The sequence below is a fragment of the Pectinophora gossypiella genome, chromosome 17, assembly GCF_024362695.1.
Source record: "Pectinophora gossypiella chromosome 17, ilPecGoss1.1, whole genome shotgun sequence".
Classification (NCBI taxonomy): Eukaryota; Metazoa; Arthropoda; class Insecta; order Lepidoptera; family Gelechiidae; genus Pectinophora; species Pectinophora gossypiella.
In genome coordinates, this window is record NC_065420.1 from 8,675,214 (window position 1) to 8,689,573 (window position 14,360).

General features: G+C 37.6%; 1 protein-coding gene across 8 annotated transcripts in view; it reads left to right on the top strand.

Annotated features, from left to right (window-relative positions):
* Positions 1-14,360, top strand: part of LOC126374254 (Down syndrome cell adhesion molecule-like protein Dscam2) — a 177,420-nt gene that overhangs the window by 10,363 nt on the left and 152,697 nt on the right. For all 8 annotated transcript variants that reach the window (XM_050020764.1, XM_050020765.1, XM_050020767.1 and 5 more), the window contains one exon: positions 585-681. In XM_050020764.1, coding sequence (XP_049876721.1) covers positions 593-681 — 89 coding nt within the window. In that variant the 5' untranslated portion in view covers positions 585-592. Of the gene's footprint in view, positions 1-584; positions 682-14,360 lie in introns of those variants that run through there.

Here is a 14,360-nt window from a genome sequence, read left to right on the forward strand (position 1 = left end):
CGGAAATAGTTGTATCACCCCGGACTCCGGAACAGATGAATTGCCTGGTATATCCGGCAAGAGTTGAATCACCCCGATCTCCGGAAACAGTTGAATCACCCCGGACTCCGGTAATAGTTTATGCTATGAGACTTCCCGAATGCTACACTTGCTGAGAACTTTCTAAATCTAGTAAATGAGACGCTACTGACCGACTACCAGTTTCGACAATGAATTATCTTACCACCTCATATGTATTGTAATCAACATATGTTCCCTTTTAACTCTAACAATTCCCTAAGTTGGTCTCAAATTACTCAGTGGCAACAGTGGTGTCATAATATCATTTTCAACTACAGGTGGTGCGCTAAAGTTCCGCGAGTGTGGACAACATAAGCAGGCAGATAATGGTAAGATTCAGGCATCCATATTTCGTTGTATCGTGACGCATGTTATACCCTAAATTAATTCTATTATAAAGTTACATCACCTTCTCTTGAAAAGTATACATGCGTTCACGACACTACCAGACCCTATTTACTGATTATGAATGGAAGGAACTTTAACAACTAGATAATAAAAAAAATAAAAAAATAATTTTTCAGATATCAGAATGGATGATCGACTAAGTACAATACTCCTGGAGGCGTCGACAGCGATGGTTGGCAATACGCTACATACTTCCCAGCTCCGTATATATAGGTAAGCTAAAAGCAAGCGTCACTTCATCACTACGTCACTTCATCACTACGTCACTTTATCACTTCGTCACTACGTCATTTACTAACGTAGCATTACTACTTAGGCTACATTTTTCTAAGATTTTTCCAGCCCTGGCACAACAGCGAACTGGCAGGTGGTTCACATGACATGTTTTATAAAGCCTGCTAATTAGTCTGCGAGCGCCCCACGCGTCAGATTCGCACAAAAGGGCCAATTTCCGATACGCCAGCCGATGCCACGCGTCCCACACCTCTCGCGTTTTCTTTATAAGACACTAATTAGAAAAGCTTACAAAGCACCGCCAAAGAATACACGGTACATATTGTAGTTTTTTTTATATACTGACGGGGAAAACTACACAAAGCGTTAGTCGTAATAATACTTACCAGTGATAAGTAATCTAGGAAAACGAGACACTTACTATAGAACTCCTACAGACTCAGTCACTCAATCAACAACGTCCCCAATGGCTTCCATAGTTCGGTAGTTGGGCGTTGAGATCACGATCCGAACGGACGTCCCGGGTTCATCATCTCCCAAGCATTATCCCGTTTTTCTGCTACTATCGTGTGTGTACTATTGAGCCGCCAAGGCCCCTGACATGTCTCATGTAACGACTACGTGCATACATCAGTAAGTAGTAACCGAGACCAACAGCTTAACGTGCCTTCCGAAGCACGGATTGTCTTACTTTCGGACAATCAGGTGATCAGCCTGTAGTGTCCTAACCAAACCAGGGATCACAAAGTGATTTTTGTGATTTGTCCCCACCGGGATTCGAACCCAGGACCTCCGGATCGTGAGCCCAACGCTCAACCACTGGACCACGGAGGCCGTTAACTAACCTGAAGATTTGACAGGTCCGGTTTTTTATAGAAGCGACTCCGTCATTCCAACCTGCGAAGGGGAAAAAAACCTCACAATTATGTGCGTTTCCTCACGATGTGTGTGGTGGTGTTGACGGACTTCCCGGGTTCGAATCATAAAAATCACTTCCTCATCCCTAGTTTGGTAGGATGTTGCAAACAAACTGATCACCTGATTTTCCGAAAAAGATGATTCATGTTTCGGGGGCACATTAAGCGATCGGTCCCGGCAACTAAACACTTATTTACTTTAAGTGTGTATGTTTACCTATCTCCTCAAGCTCTTTGCTAAGAAATTGAGCTTTAATTAAATATTTAGATTAAAAAGAGGGATTTCAGTAGGGAGGCAATTAAAATAAGTTTCTTCTTTTTTATTTGCTATGTTGTCGGCGAGAAAAATCTTGTAGAAATGTATCTCTTAGCAATCTTACAAACTTAAGTACCTAAGTACCTACTTAGATAATTTGTACCTACCGAGTGAAACGTGAGCATCGTTAAATAGTACCTAACTAGGTAAGATAATAATTGGGAATTAAGGGAAAAGGCCTACTTACAGGCAGAACTAACACTTAGGTATCTAAATAGTAATTGACATCTTACCTTTTATACTTAATATAGAGTTCACTTATCTACTATTTTGAACTGTTGATCGATTTTATAAGTATAGGTAGGTACCTACTCATTTTTATTCCAGTCTCCCTCCATCCTTTCAGAATTATTTTTTAACTAAAATATCACAAGAATAAAAACTCCTAGAACGGAATACTTTGAACAATTAAGTAAAGGAACGGTAATTGCTCTAACGAAGACACTTTTCAACTATGAAGTGGGTATAAGTTGGAACCGTTGACAGTAAGGCGTAACAAATCCACAACCAGTGGAGCAGCTAGGGAGGGTGGCACCCGGTGCGGATATCGAGGTGACACCCCGAGAATGAGTAGGTACCTAATTAACCTGCTTAGATAGTGATGTTTCTAGCTAGACGTAACGCCTTCTTCACAAGCGGGGAGCGCCGCGGCGGTACCGGACTTGCACCAATGAGTTATTAGTTTATATTAAGTGCACTTTGCACCAACACAGTTGGCTTGACCATTATAGATGGCGGTCCGGCTCACCAACTATCACGTTGGTATAACAATACACCCCGAGAATGAGTAGGTACCTAATTAACTTGTGTTAACGACGGACTCCTTGGTATTGTTAAGTACCTATTCTTTTTTGATATGTTATTTTTATATATTCTGTTGCTTTTTTCTGGCATTGTCAAGTGTTATAAATTCTGCACGGATTGGTATTACTTGCGATATTCGATTATTCGATGTATGCAGTCACAAGAACCTGATTAAGTAGTGTTTTTTCTGGCTAGACGTAATGCCTTCTTCTCAAGCGGGGAACTCTACCGGTTCGAACCCTGGTACCGGACTTGCACCAAAGAGTTATTAATTTATCTTAAGTGCACTTTGCACCAACACAGTAGACTTGACCATTATAGATGGCCGTCCGGCTCACCAACTATCACGTTGGTCTAACACAACGCTCGGTGAGGCGTGGGTACTTACTTAGTTCATTTTGTAATGGTTATACCTCTGACTACCGCAATTGGGAATATAGTCGTGGCTTATGTATTAAGTAACGCTGAGAGTATGGGTAAGTAGGGTAGGTACCTAACTTGGTTAAAATGGTTGCAAGCATCTTCTTCTATCGTGTGGGTTGTGAGCTGAATTACCAACCTCATCAACCCTGGTGTCACGGTTATTATTGAGCCGCCAAAGCCCCTGACATGGCTCATGGTAACGATTACTCACTTACATCAGTAAGTAGTAACCGGGACCACCGATTTAACGTGCCCGTAACGTGCACCGATCATCTTACTTTCAGTCAATCAGGTGATCAGCCTGTAATGTCCTAACCAAACTGGGGATCACAAAGACGATTACCAAGCAAGCATTACCAAAATTAAAACACATAATAAAGGGTTCTTACCGCGTTTAAATCAGCGATATGAGACTCCTGATATTTCGACACTGTTGTACCTAAGTGCCATGATCACGGGATGACTGATGTCTCATATCCCTGATTTAAATGCGGTAAGAACCCGTTATTATGTGTTTAAATTATGATAATAACCGCGTAAAACTAAAACAATGTATAAGCATAAGCATTACCAAGTTGTGATGTATCGTTGAAAACCGTTATGACAGTTAGTGTAAGGTTTAATTTTACGGGTGTCACTTCTAATCTGGTGGCACATGGGGCAGAGTGCCACCATCCCTCCCTAGCTACTGCTACGCCGCTGTCCACAACTCTTCAAAGCATAAGAACCACGAACAAGCGCAGTTTCCTAATAGGAAATGAGTTTACTTATTAACTTCATGTTAGTATGTAGTGCTAGTAGTTTAGTATTAGTTAGTGCTTAGATACTTGCGGATACGAGGTTTCTCTTCTCGCGAACAGCAAAGTAATACATACTTAGAAACTAGAGAAGCGGCAAAAGTTATGCACTGATTAAATGTTTATAAGGGTTTTCATCTTATAACAGTTAATTTAGGTAGAGAAACGGGTAAGGAATTAGGTAGGTACTTACACTTTTTGTTAATTTAAGTAAGTAGGTAAGCATATCAGGGAAATGTCATGAATGAACAAGATGCTAGCGAAGAGGGCTTAAGTGAAACAATAAAATCGATCCTGCTTACTTAAGTATCTTCGTAAAGCCCAGATTTCCATACAAATTAGTTAAACAATGTGGTTTGGGTTTTAAAGGACATTGGGGCTTTCGGCTCTACAGCAGTTGCTTATGGAATAGTGTTTCTTTAGAAATCATGAACGTTTTAGGCGAGAGTTGATTTCGTCAACATTCTATCAATTAGTTTCCTAGTGATATAGTAGGTAAGTACCTACCGAACGACTGTTTTCCATCAGAATTACTCAAGCAAGACAAGAGGGGGGAATATAATAGGCATTTCCTACGAGAGCACGTTCGAATATCGACAGCATCGCCATTGTCATATCGCATTAGGTGGGATGGTGACCAATTCCAACCCAATTTGGAGAAAAAGTTAATGTAGGTAACTGCTCAAGACAGGGGCCATTTTGTTATCGCCCCTCTTACAGCGATTACACTGGATATTGTTTAAAGATTTTGATTAATTCCTTCTGATAAGTCACAGGTGTAGATGGCCTCCAGTGGATGAGCGTTTGGCTCACGATCCGGAAATCCCAGGTTCGAATCCCGATGGAGCATATCACAAAATCACTTTGAGATTCCTAGTTTGGTTAGAACGTTATAGACTGATCACCAGATTGTCCTTAAGTAAGATGAACTCCGTGCTTCGAAAGGCACGTAATGCCGTTGGTTCCGGATACTACTTACTGATGTAAGTAAGTAGTCGTTACATGAAACATGTCAGAGCCTTTGGCGGCTCAATGATCCCCATAACACCAGGGTCGATGAGGTTGGTAATTCACCTCACAACCCACACCATAGAAGAAGATGCTTGCAACCATTTTAACCAAGTTAGGTACCTACCCTACTTACCCATACTCTCGGCGTTACTTAATCTATAAAATCTATGGGAGTGGATAGAGCTGTTGATTCGTTTCTGAAGTTTCCGATAACCAAAGTGATTATTAGAAAAAAACAACCTAAGTATACTCGTACTGTTAGTAACATCGTAACGAAAACTTTGAGGGATGATTCAGGCCATAAATGTGACTTGATATCAAGTGGAATTTTCCGTTGCAAAAGTATAGACCGGAAAATAATTTAAAAAACACAAACATTTTCATGAATTTTCCCACGAGAAATTCCACTTGATATCAACTCAGAATCATGGTCTGAACCATCTATCTATCAGTATTCGTTGCAGTGTCACTAACACCCATACCTAATTGTATACCTGTATGTACTTGTACGAAGTGTAAGTGACATCGTAACGAATACTGAGAGGCCTGATTCAGCTCATTATTCTGAGTTAATATCAAGTGAAATTTTCGATCGCAAAAGTATAGAATTGAAAATAATTTAAAAAACTAAAAAAATCATGAATTTCCATGAAAATTCCACTTGATATTAACTCAGAATCATAGTCTGAACCGTCCCCCTTAGTATTCGTTACGATGTCACTAACACTCTGTATGTAAGTATCACTACGTATAATTTCTAGGTTGTTTTTATAAATAACGCACATCTACTTACTTGTAGTTTAATACTTAGTATATACCTACTTCATTATGCATTAGAACTAGGTATCCCAACGGAGCTTCATCTCGCAAGATTACCCGCTATTTATCTCGATCCCGTATTTGTATGAGTCGCGAGGGTTGCAGCTAATTGCAAAGTGTAAGCATTGTCTTCCATGCCCTCTGCCCCGAGGATACAGACCTCCCATGGTATTTTTAATTATTCTGCTAGACAACTTCTCAGTCATGCTGTTGTTTCAGCAAATATTAAGGAATTTCAAGCGCGTAATAGGTATTTGCGTTTTCTTTGGACTTCTAAGGATGTACTCACCTTTAAGAATCAAAAGAAGAATGAAACGATTATACCTATTCAAAAATAGAATAAGATGACATTTTGAAGAAGTTTCTCCTATGATATGACTTAAGGTACCTACATCTACTTACCTATGTAGGTATAATCACTAAGCACAGAAAACAAAGCTGCCTTATGCGTATATTTTCATGATTACCTTAGCACGTACGAGATAAAATTCGGTTCATTCTCGATACATTTCGCCAGTTCACCAAAGTATGAAGAATAGAAATGCAAACGTAGTGATCCGGGTGACCAAGGTCTATTCAGATATTCATTTCAACGACATCTAAAAATATCTCTTGAAATCAATATCACTATTTTGCTAGCAACACTGAGCCAGCTACTGAGCTACTGCTACTACTAGAACTCTCTAGTATTTATGTTTATACTTAAAAGAATAAGTGAACTATGTTTTTGAATCGATCGTGGGAGAATGTAGAGTATACTCAGGTATTGTGTCGGGTAGGTATCTGGATGTAGCAGAGTGCAAACTCTGCACATACTGGCCTCTCTTTTTACCGCCAATCATTTTAAATAAAAAAAATCCACAATTCCTTTTATTCTACTCTGACACATTACATCAAGAGTAACATCTATACGTATATAGTTTAACTGTGGCCGTGCCCGCCATCTTTAACTGTGATCTACGTGTCCATTGCATCTTATTTTCTTTATATTGTATTCTATATATTATCGTTAAGTTCCTATTTGTGAAGTGCCACTTCATTAACTGTTTACTGTTCGACTTCTGTCTTACTACTACTACCTACTCCTGTCCGAGCCTCCACCTTCACTCGTCATGCTGCATGGACTTTATAATAAAACCACAATACCAAAGAATCTAGCAACCTCTTGTCTATAAACAATAACGACGAGCTTTTACCCGTGGCAGAAGATTTCTTACAAATCACCTACATACACCTTTGTGAGCATTTAAGAAATTAATCAATGGTAAATGTACACAGAAAGACAGACATGCCAACAGCGCATGTCGCGCTTGCCATAGTAGATCTACCTACCTAATTAGGTGTCAGGTTTAAACTACATTCAAGCTATCTATACGAAGGTGATACCGCGAGTGATCGTTGAGTGAATGAAAACGCGCATATAAACTAACTTCTTCTAACTTTAGGTACAAACATTCTCGCCCCAAAATGCTCCTGGTATCGCCCCTGTGTAGCTTCCGTCAGTATACCACAGTGTGCAGGATTATAAATGCAAACGCAGTGCAGTCGAGTGACCTAGCTCAGTTCAGATTCTCGTTTTAGCAACGTCCAAAATATCTCCTAAAATCGATACCATTCTGCTAGCTGCTCTGTTATTGTATTCGAATGACTCTTTATTCTACACTGCGACTATATGGTTTCAGACTTGGTGGTAATACGTATTAAGTTCTAGCCTTAAAGTAGTGTAGTAATTGATCATGGTATCTAGATAGTATCTACTGTTTGTACGCGACAGTGAAGTGACAAGTTACTCGTATTTTGGAAAAGCAGGAAACTCAATGTAGTAAATTGGTCATGTCTTATTTTACACGTAAATATTGTCCTACTGCTGGGTAAAACCATCCCTTTCATTCCATCACTTGATCATTATAATACTTACCGTATAAGTAATAGTGTAATTATGTGTTCATATTTTTCTGTCTCCTACCAGTTCCTTCGAAGTTCGGTACCCTAATGATACCTTTAGTAAATAATCTTTAACTTTATTTTATTATTAGAGGAGACATATCATCGGTAAATAAAATTAATCATTTAAGTACACTCGATAATGTCGAACCTCTGATCCATGAATATGAATAACTTTTTAATTTTTTCGTAGGAGCAAGTAAAGACTCTTTGAAACGACTGAATGAGTTCAAAATACGACATCAAAACAATATGAAAGATTACCAACGATGAGTTTCTGTAAATTTTCTACAATTACGATATGTCATATTATTATAGTCATATTGAGGAAAACGAAAGGGATTTGTAAGTCCCATGTTGGGCGCCACGTTAGCGCCTATTTCAAACAGATTAAGTACAGAACTTTAGTTTAGATTTATAAGTTTTATTATGTGTAAGTTCGTATTAAAAGTATTTAATACAGAAAATCATAAACTCACGCCAATTTCCAACAAGAATTATATTTATAAATAAATTATAATTATAGCATAAAAAATGTAAATGGTCCGTTTAAAGCGTCTCATCGCTGATGGTCAACATGAATGCGCGTAGTATTCCTAGGATTTTTAATATTAAACTCATTAAAAACTTCTTCTACTTACTTATATTTTAAAAACTTCTAACGTCGTTTATTAAAAGCCTTATTGGGTGTCATGTCAGCTCTGCATCTATCAATATGGGACCAAACGCCCAATATGGGATCTTTCTACAGCAAATACAATAATTCTTTAGTGGATGTGCCGAATGAAAAACGGGTCACCCCGGTTTGCCCTGCACATCGTAGGTGGCTCTTAATTGCTCAGCTGCGCTAGTTTTGCAGCTATCTCCGTCAATTGGCAGCCTGCCTTATATAAAACTGGCTTAAACGGGCGAACTCATAACCGAGACCCCGCCAGACCGTTAAACGGGTTCCACACTCGTAAACTTCGATTTCCAAGGGAGCTATAATTCGCACAACACTGTAAAATGTACTACTGCAGGATATAATTTAGTACCTAAGTATCTTTATTGTTAGAGTTTTGAAAAGACCTATATTAGTTTAATTCGCTAAGATTCTAAAACGCAAATCTATGATAATGATATCGAAAATCATTTGTATAAAAATAGTTATTCTATCCTAATAAACCAATAATCTTAGCTACACACCATGTTGTGTGTCATTCGACATCTATGCTATTGATCTTTGATCTGTTATATAATTCACATAATTGAGTCATGTTAAATCTACAGTTCCGATTGCGTCATTTGTGTTAATAGGGGATAACGTCGCTAGTCTGGTGAGGGTCTCCCATAAATCGGAGCCAATAATAATGTGTAACGACCACAGGCCATTGCCAAAACCACTTCCGATGTTTACTGTCGAAGAAATCATTTATGAAGGGTGCCTGTTTCTACATCACCTAGTTATATACACTTTCCCTATAATTGCCTACTCTATCTACCTACTATGTTGTAAACAATAATATGCGCTATAATTTTGAAAGTTTCTGCGTTACTTCACGAACTGAAATAAATGTTACATGCATGTTCTGTGATGCATCGATTTATATAATCGTGTCCAAGAGCTTAAAGGAATTAAGTAGATTTTAGTTTGTAGGTATAATATCAGGTATCTGTGCCCAATAGCGGGTTAACGACCTCCGTAGTCCAGTGGCTGAGCGTTGGGCTCACGATCCGGAGGTCCTTCGAATCCCGGTGGGGATATACCCCAAAAATACCTTGCATTCCCTAGTTTGGTTAGGACATTACAGTCTGATCACCTGATTGGCCAAAAGTAAGATGTTCCGTGTTTCGGAAGGCATGTTAAGCCCCGGTTACTACTTAATGACGTAAGTAAGAAGTCGTTACATGAGTCATGTGAGCCTTTGGCGGCTCAATAATAATCCTGACGCCAGGGTTGATGAGGTTGGTAATCCCCCTCACAAACCACGCGATAGACGAAGAAGTTGGACGTAGATAATGCGTGAATAATACAAGGGTATGTAAGTTACTACATAATTACGTTAGAAGAATTTTCTATGAATATGTGAGGTAGCAAGTGCTACTTACTCCATTCTAAGTCTGAAAATGCCTAACAAAGTGATTAAGTGAATATCAGCGTTTAGTTGTGTGCGTCAAGCTAGCGGCCTCAAAAAAAAAATGGGCACGAAAAAATAATTTGACCATACCAAAAAATAGTACTCTTATTGAAAAAAATAGTACCTGTTGTAAAAAAATTAGTACCATCACGGTTCTGGATTTATAGCCATGTTTTATTGCACTTGCTAGCTTGACGGTGAGCGAAATTTGGCGAGAGTTAACGACAAGGTCTTTCGCTTTGATTTAAACGCCAAAAAATAGTACCGAAATAGTACTCACCCCCTGCAAAATACCGAAAGTAGTACTTCAACGGTTCCAAAGTTATAAAGGCAGTTCTTTGATCCCGCTAGCTTGACGTTTTGAAAATACCTATTATCTGGGGAACGCTTGCATACTTCAGTATGTAACTAATGTCAATAAACTCGTATGAAATAGTACTCCCTACCATCATAATTTTGATCCGATTCTCTTTGTAGAAATGTTAAAAAATCATCATAACCTATGCCATACATTTGTTGTTGATACAGTCACGTAGACAATTACATAACCTCACAATTTATTCGTAAGTATTGCCATTTTGGAGGTCTACCCTACGATTTCTTTGCACTTCAGAGTGCTGCTATTACAAAAAATTCCTATTGCATACACCCATATGCACTAATTTTAATAGGAAATGGCTGCATGGGTCTAGTTCTTATCGAAAACAATCTGTGATTTTAATACATCATAATACATTTTTAATCTACTGTTTTATTTTATAATTTATACCTTCATGTTGAATTTGTTACGGATCGAAGTGTTTGTTAATAAACAATTTGCAGTATTTGTAGAATAACTCAAAGAGTTTGAACAATGATATTACTTTCATCTGACAACCCTGGCACTTCACCAATTTTTACCCAAAAATGGGGAAAAATACTAAAATCTGACAACATTCTTGACCATGTGTAATAATTTTGTGCGCGACTGTACTTGTCTTGATAAATGTATGACATAGGTTATAATGACTTTTTGACATATTTCTACAAAGAGAATCAGGTCCAAATTATGATGGTAGGGAGTACTATTTCATACGAGTTTATTGACATTAGTTACAAACTGAAGTATGCAAGCATTCCCCAGATAATAGGTATTTTCAAAACGTCAAGCTAGCGGGATCAAAGAACTGCCTTTATAACTTTGGAACCGTTGAAGTACTCATTTCGGTATTTTGCAGGGGGTGAGTACTATTTCGGTACTATTTTTTGGCGTTTAAATCAAAGCGAAAGACCTTGTCGTTAACTCTCGCCAAATTTCGCTCACCGTCAAGCTAGCAAGTGCAATAAAACATGGCTATAAATCCAGAACCGTGAAGGTACTAATTTTTTTACAACAGGTACTATTTTTTTCAATAAGAGTACTATTTTTTGGTATGGTCAAATTATTTTTTCGTGCCCATTTTTTTTTTGAGGCCGCTAGCTTGACGCACACGTTTAGTTTAGAACTTTAATCATACCGCGAACACATATTCGTAGCAAATTCTTCTAATGCATTTGAAAACAGCTTGCCATAGTGCATAAAGTAAGCTAAGACAATTTTATTTATTCTCATATCATTTCATAATAGGGTCTAGGTCATAACTAGTCAAATCAGTTACTTTTTACTAAACGTCAAAACACGAAAATTATGGAATTTGTATTAAAAATCACACTGTGACGTACGACATAGAAAACCGTGACAAAATGTCGGATTTATTAGGTACTACGGTTTCTTGATTAAAATACATAAATAACTTAAATAGAAAAATGAAATGTTTTTCGTTACTTTTAGATCTGTCTTTATTTAGTACTTAAACAGAATTTCATAATTTATCTTGAACCTAGTACGCGACCCAATTACTTTTTACTAAACGTCAAAACACAAAATTGCTATGGAATTTGTATGAAAAAGCGATCTGTGACAAAACGTGAAAAAAGGGCGCTCTTATTAAAATTCATAAATAAGTTAAGTAAATAGAAAACGTTTTTTGTGACCTTTAGATCTATCTTTCTTTAGTAGGCAATCAGAATTTCATAATTTATCTTTGACCTAGGCAACTACTCAATTCTTGGTATTATCATAATTAATTCGTATAGTAGTCAGAAGAAATTATCTTTGCCTCCAAGTACGTAAAAAGTGTATATAACGTTGCCAGAAAAACTACGAACTTATGATTACGGAAATGAAATACGTCTTACTATCTGATGTAAAGCTACTTTACTCAGAACTTCTCTTAAGATTGTCCAGTAGATAATTATTATGTTCTTGATTTCATTTCAAGAACCAATAAAGATGGTACTAAAATACTTACTAGCTTGTTTCGTGTTATACCTTAGATGTTTCTTGTACTCCTCCGGTTATGTTATTTTTTGCGAAGACTATTATTCGGTCGATGTAACCTAATATACTCTATTTCAATCTAGAAACCGTCATCATTTTACTAAGTACTTAACAAAAAATTGCCGCTTAACAATGAACATTTGTTATGAAAGAAGGAAACCGAATATAATTAAGTATTCTTGAATACAAAATTATACTGATTCTAAATTAAATAATAATAGCCAGTGGCTGTCGACATCTTGTCGGGTTTTGCAAATTACCTATGTATGTATAAAGTCAGATTTGAATATATACTACGGTATGCAAACGACTGCTCTTTCCCACTGCTTGGCTCGTCATTTGTTTTATGTGCAGGTATTTTTTTTTATTAGCTTTAATGGCTTTTTAATGTCCACACTGGTGAAAAGAATTTTCTTGTTGCAGCTTTTATCTGTGCTTCATCTTTCCTTTTGAAAACTCAGTTTTGTTATGTCTTAAACAAGGATTTAAAATTCTGCCTAAAACATTATTGTCGCTGATCTGTAAACGCACTTAAAGTATTATACACATAGGTACTTGAAGCATATACATGCTTGTCTTGCGACTTCTCACCACAAGTCATTATTGAACATTTAAATAATAGTACGTATCTTCCCTTCTTCTTCTATGGTGTGGGTTGTGAGGTGTATTACCAACCCCATCAACCTTGGTGTCAGGGTTACTATTGTGCCGCAATGGGTCCCTGCCATGACTCATGTAACGACTACGTACTTACATACGTATTATAATTATTTTTTTACTTACATATTTTATCTTTAGGTAGGTACATTGGTGTCAAAACTTTCAAATTAAAAGTAGGTAACCTCATGCAATAGTTCACTAGTGAAAGAACAATCTCATTAGGAAACGTTAGTGTTTCTCTATCATTTGTTACCCTAATCATTTCGGACGAGGGTGTACTGTGATGGATTGTTGCCCTGAGTGAACTAGCAGATACATCTGCTAGCTAATGGGGAAAATGATGGAGAAATTATAACGTTGTCGTCGGTCGCTCTCGACTAGACCATTTTTCTTGGTCAACAAGTGTTTGTGTATATGTCAAAATTAAAAATAATATACAAGGTGTTAGTGACATCGTAACGATAACTTTGAGGAATGATTCAAGTGGAATCAGGTCATTATTTTGAGTGGATTTTTCTATCGCAAAAGTATAGAATTGAAAATAGTTTAAAAAATTAAAAAAAGAACATGTATTTTGCGACGGGAAATTCCACTTCATATCAACTCAGAACCACGGTCTGAATCATCCCCCTCAGTATTCGTTACGATGTCAATGACACCCCGTATATGCCTACTTACATTTTAACATCTACTACTACTCTAGGGTCATTTTAATTAACTTGATTTACTTGGAAATGACCAACCGATCATTCCACCGACAAGAGCGCAGCTCTTAAATAGAGAGAGAGACTTGGAAATGGACCAATATCCAGAACATGTCACACTTAGACAACAATTTCTCCCATTTTTGTAAGGCATATGCTATCGAATAATGTTCTCTGAAGTTTCCCGAATTTACCTAATACACGGAAGTCACACACAAAAGATAAAATATATAAGTAGAATAGATAGTTAAGGGAAAGGAAAGGAGAAGGGCTGCATACGTGTTTGTGCCCGTGGCTGAGACTGCAGGTCCTTGGAGTAGTGAGGCGAGGGAATTGATCAAGAAGATCGGCCGAAGACCCAACGTCAGAGGGGGTAACCCTAGGTCTGCGTCTTACCTGATCCAACGCCTATCAGTGGCTGTGCAACGGGGCAATGCCGCTAGTGTAATGGGTTCGTTTGGACCAGGTCAGACTCAGAACACTTAAGCGCCTAGTTGGATGTGACGAAGTTACGTATGTTTCTGTATATTTGACAAATTATATGCTTTTATAATTATTTCGTAAGGGAATATAATTATCTAAATCGGTCCTCGTCTATTTAAAACTCCCTTATAAATTTTATTAACTTGACCTTTACGAAGGAGATCAGGAAGTATATCCGTAAGTATCTACCTATCCAATTATAATCTTCCAAAATAACTTGCGACTTTTGTAACATCAAAATTGATTCTTTACCTTATCCGAAACTGAATTATCCAAACTTGCGTTTTACTTACTTATTTTACTA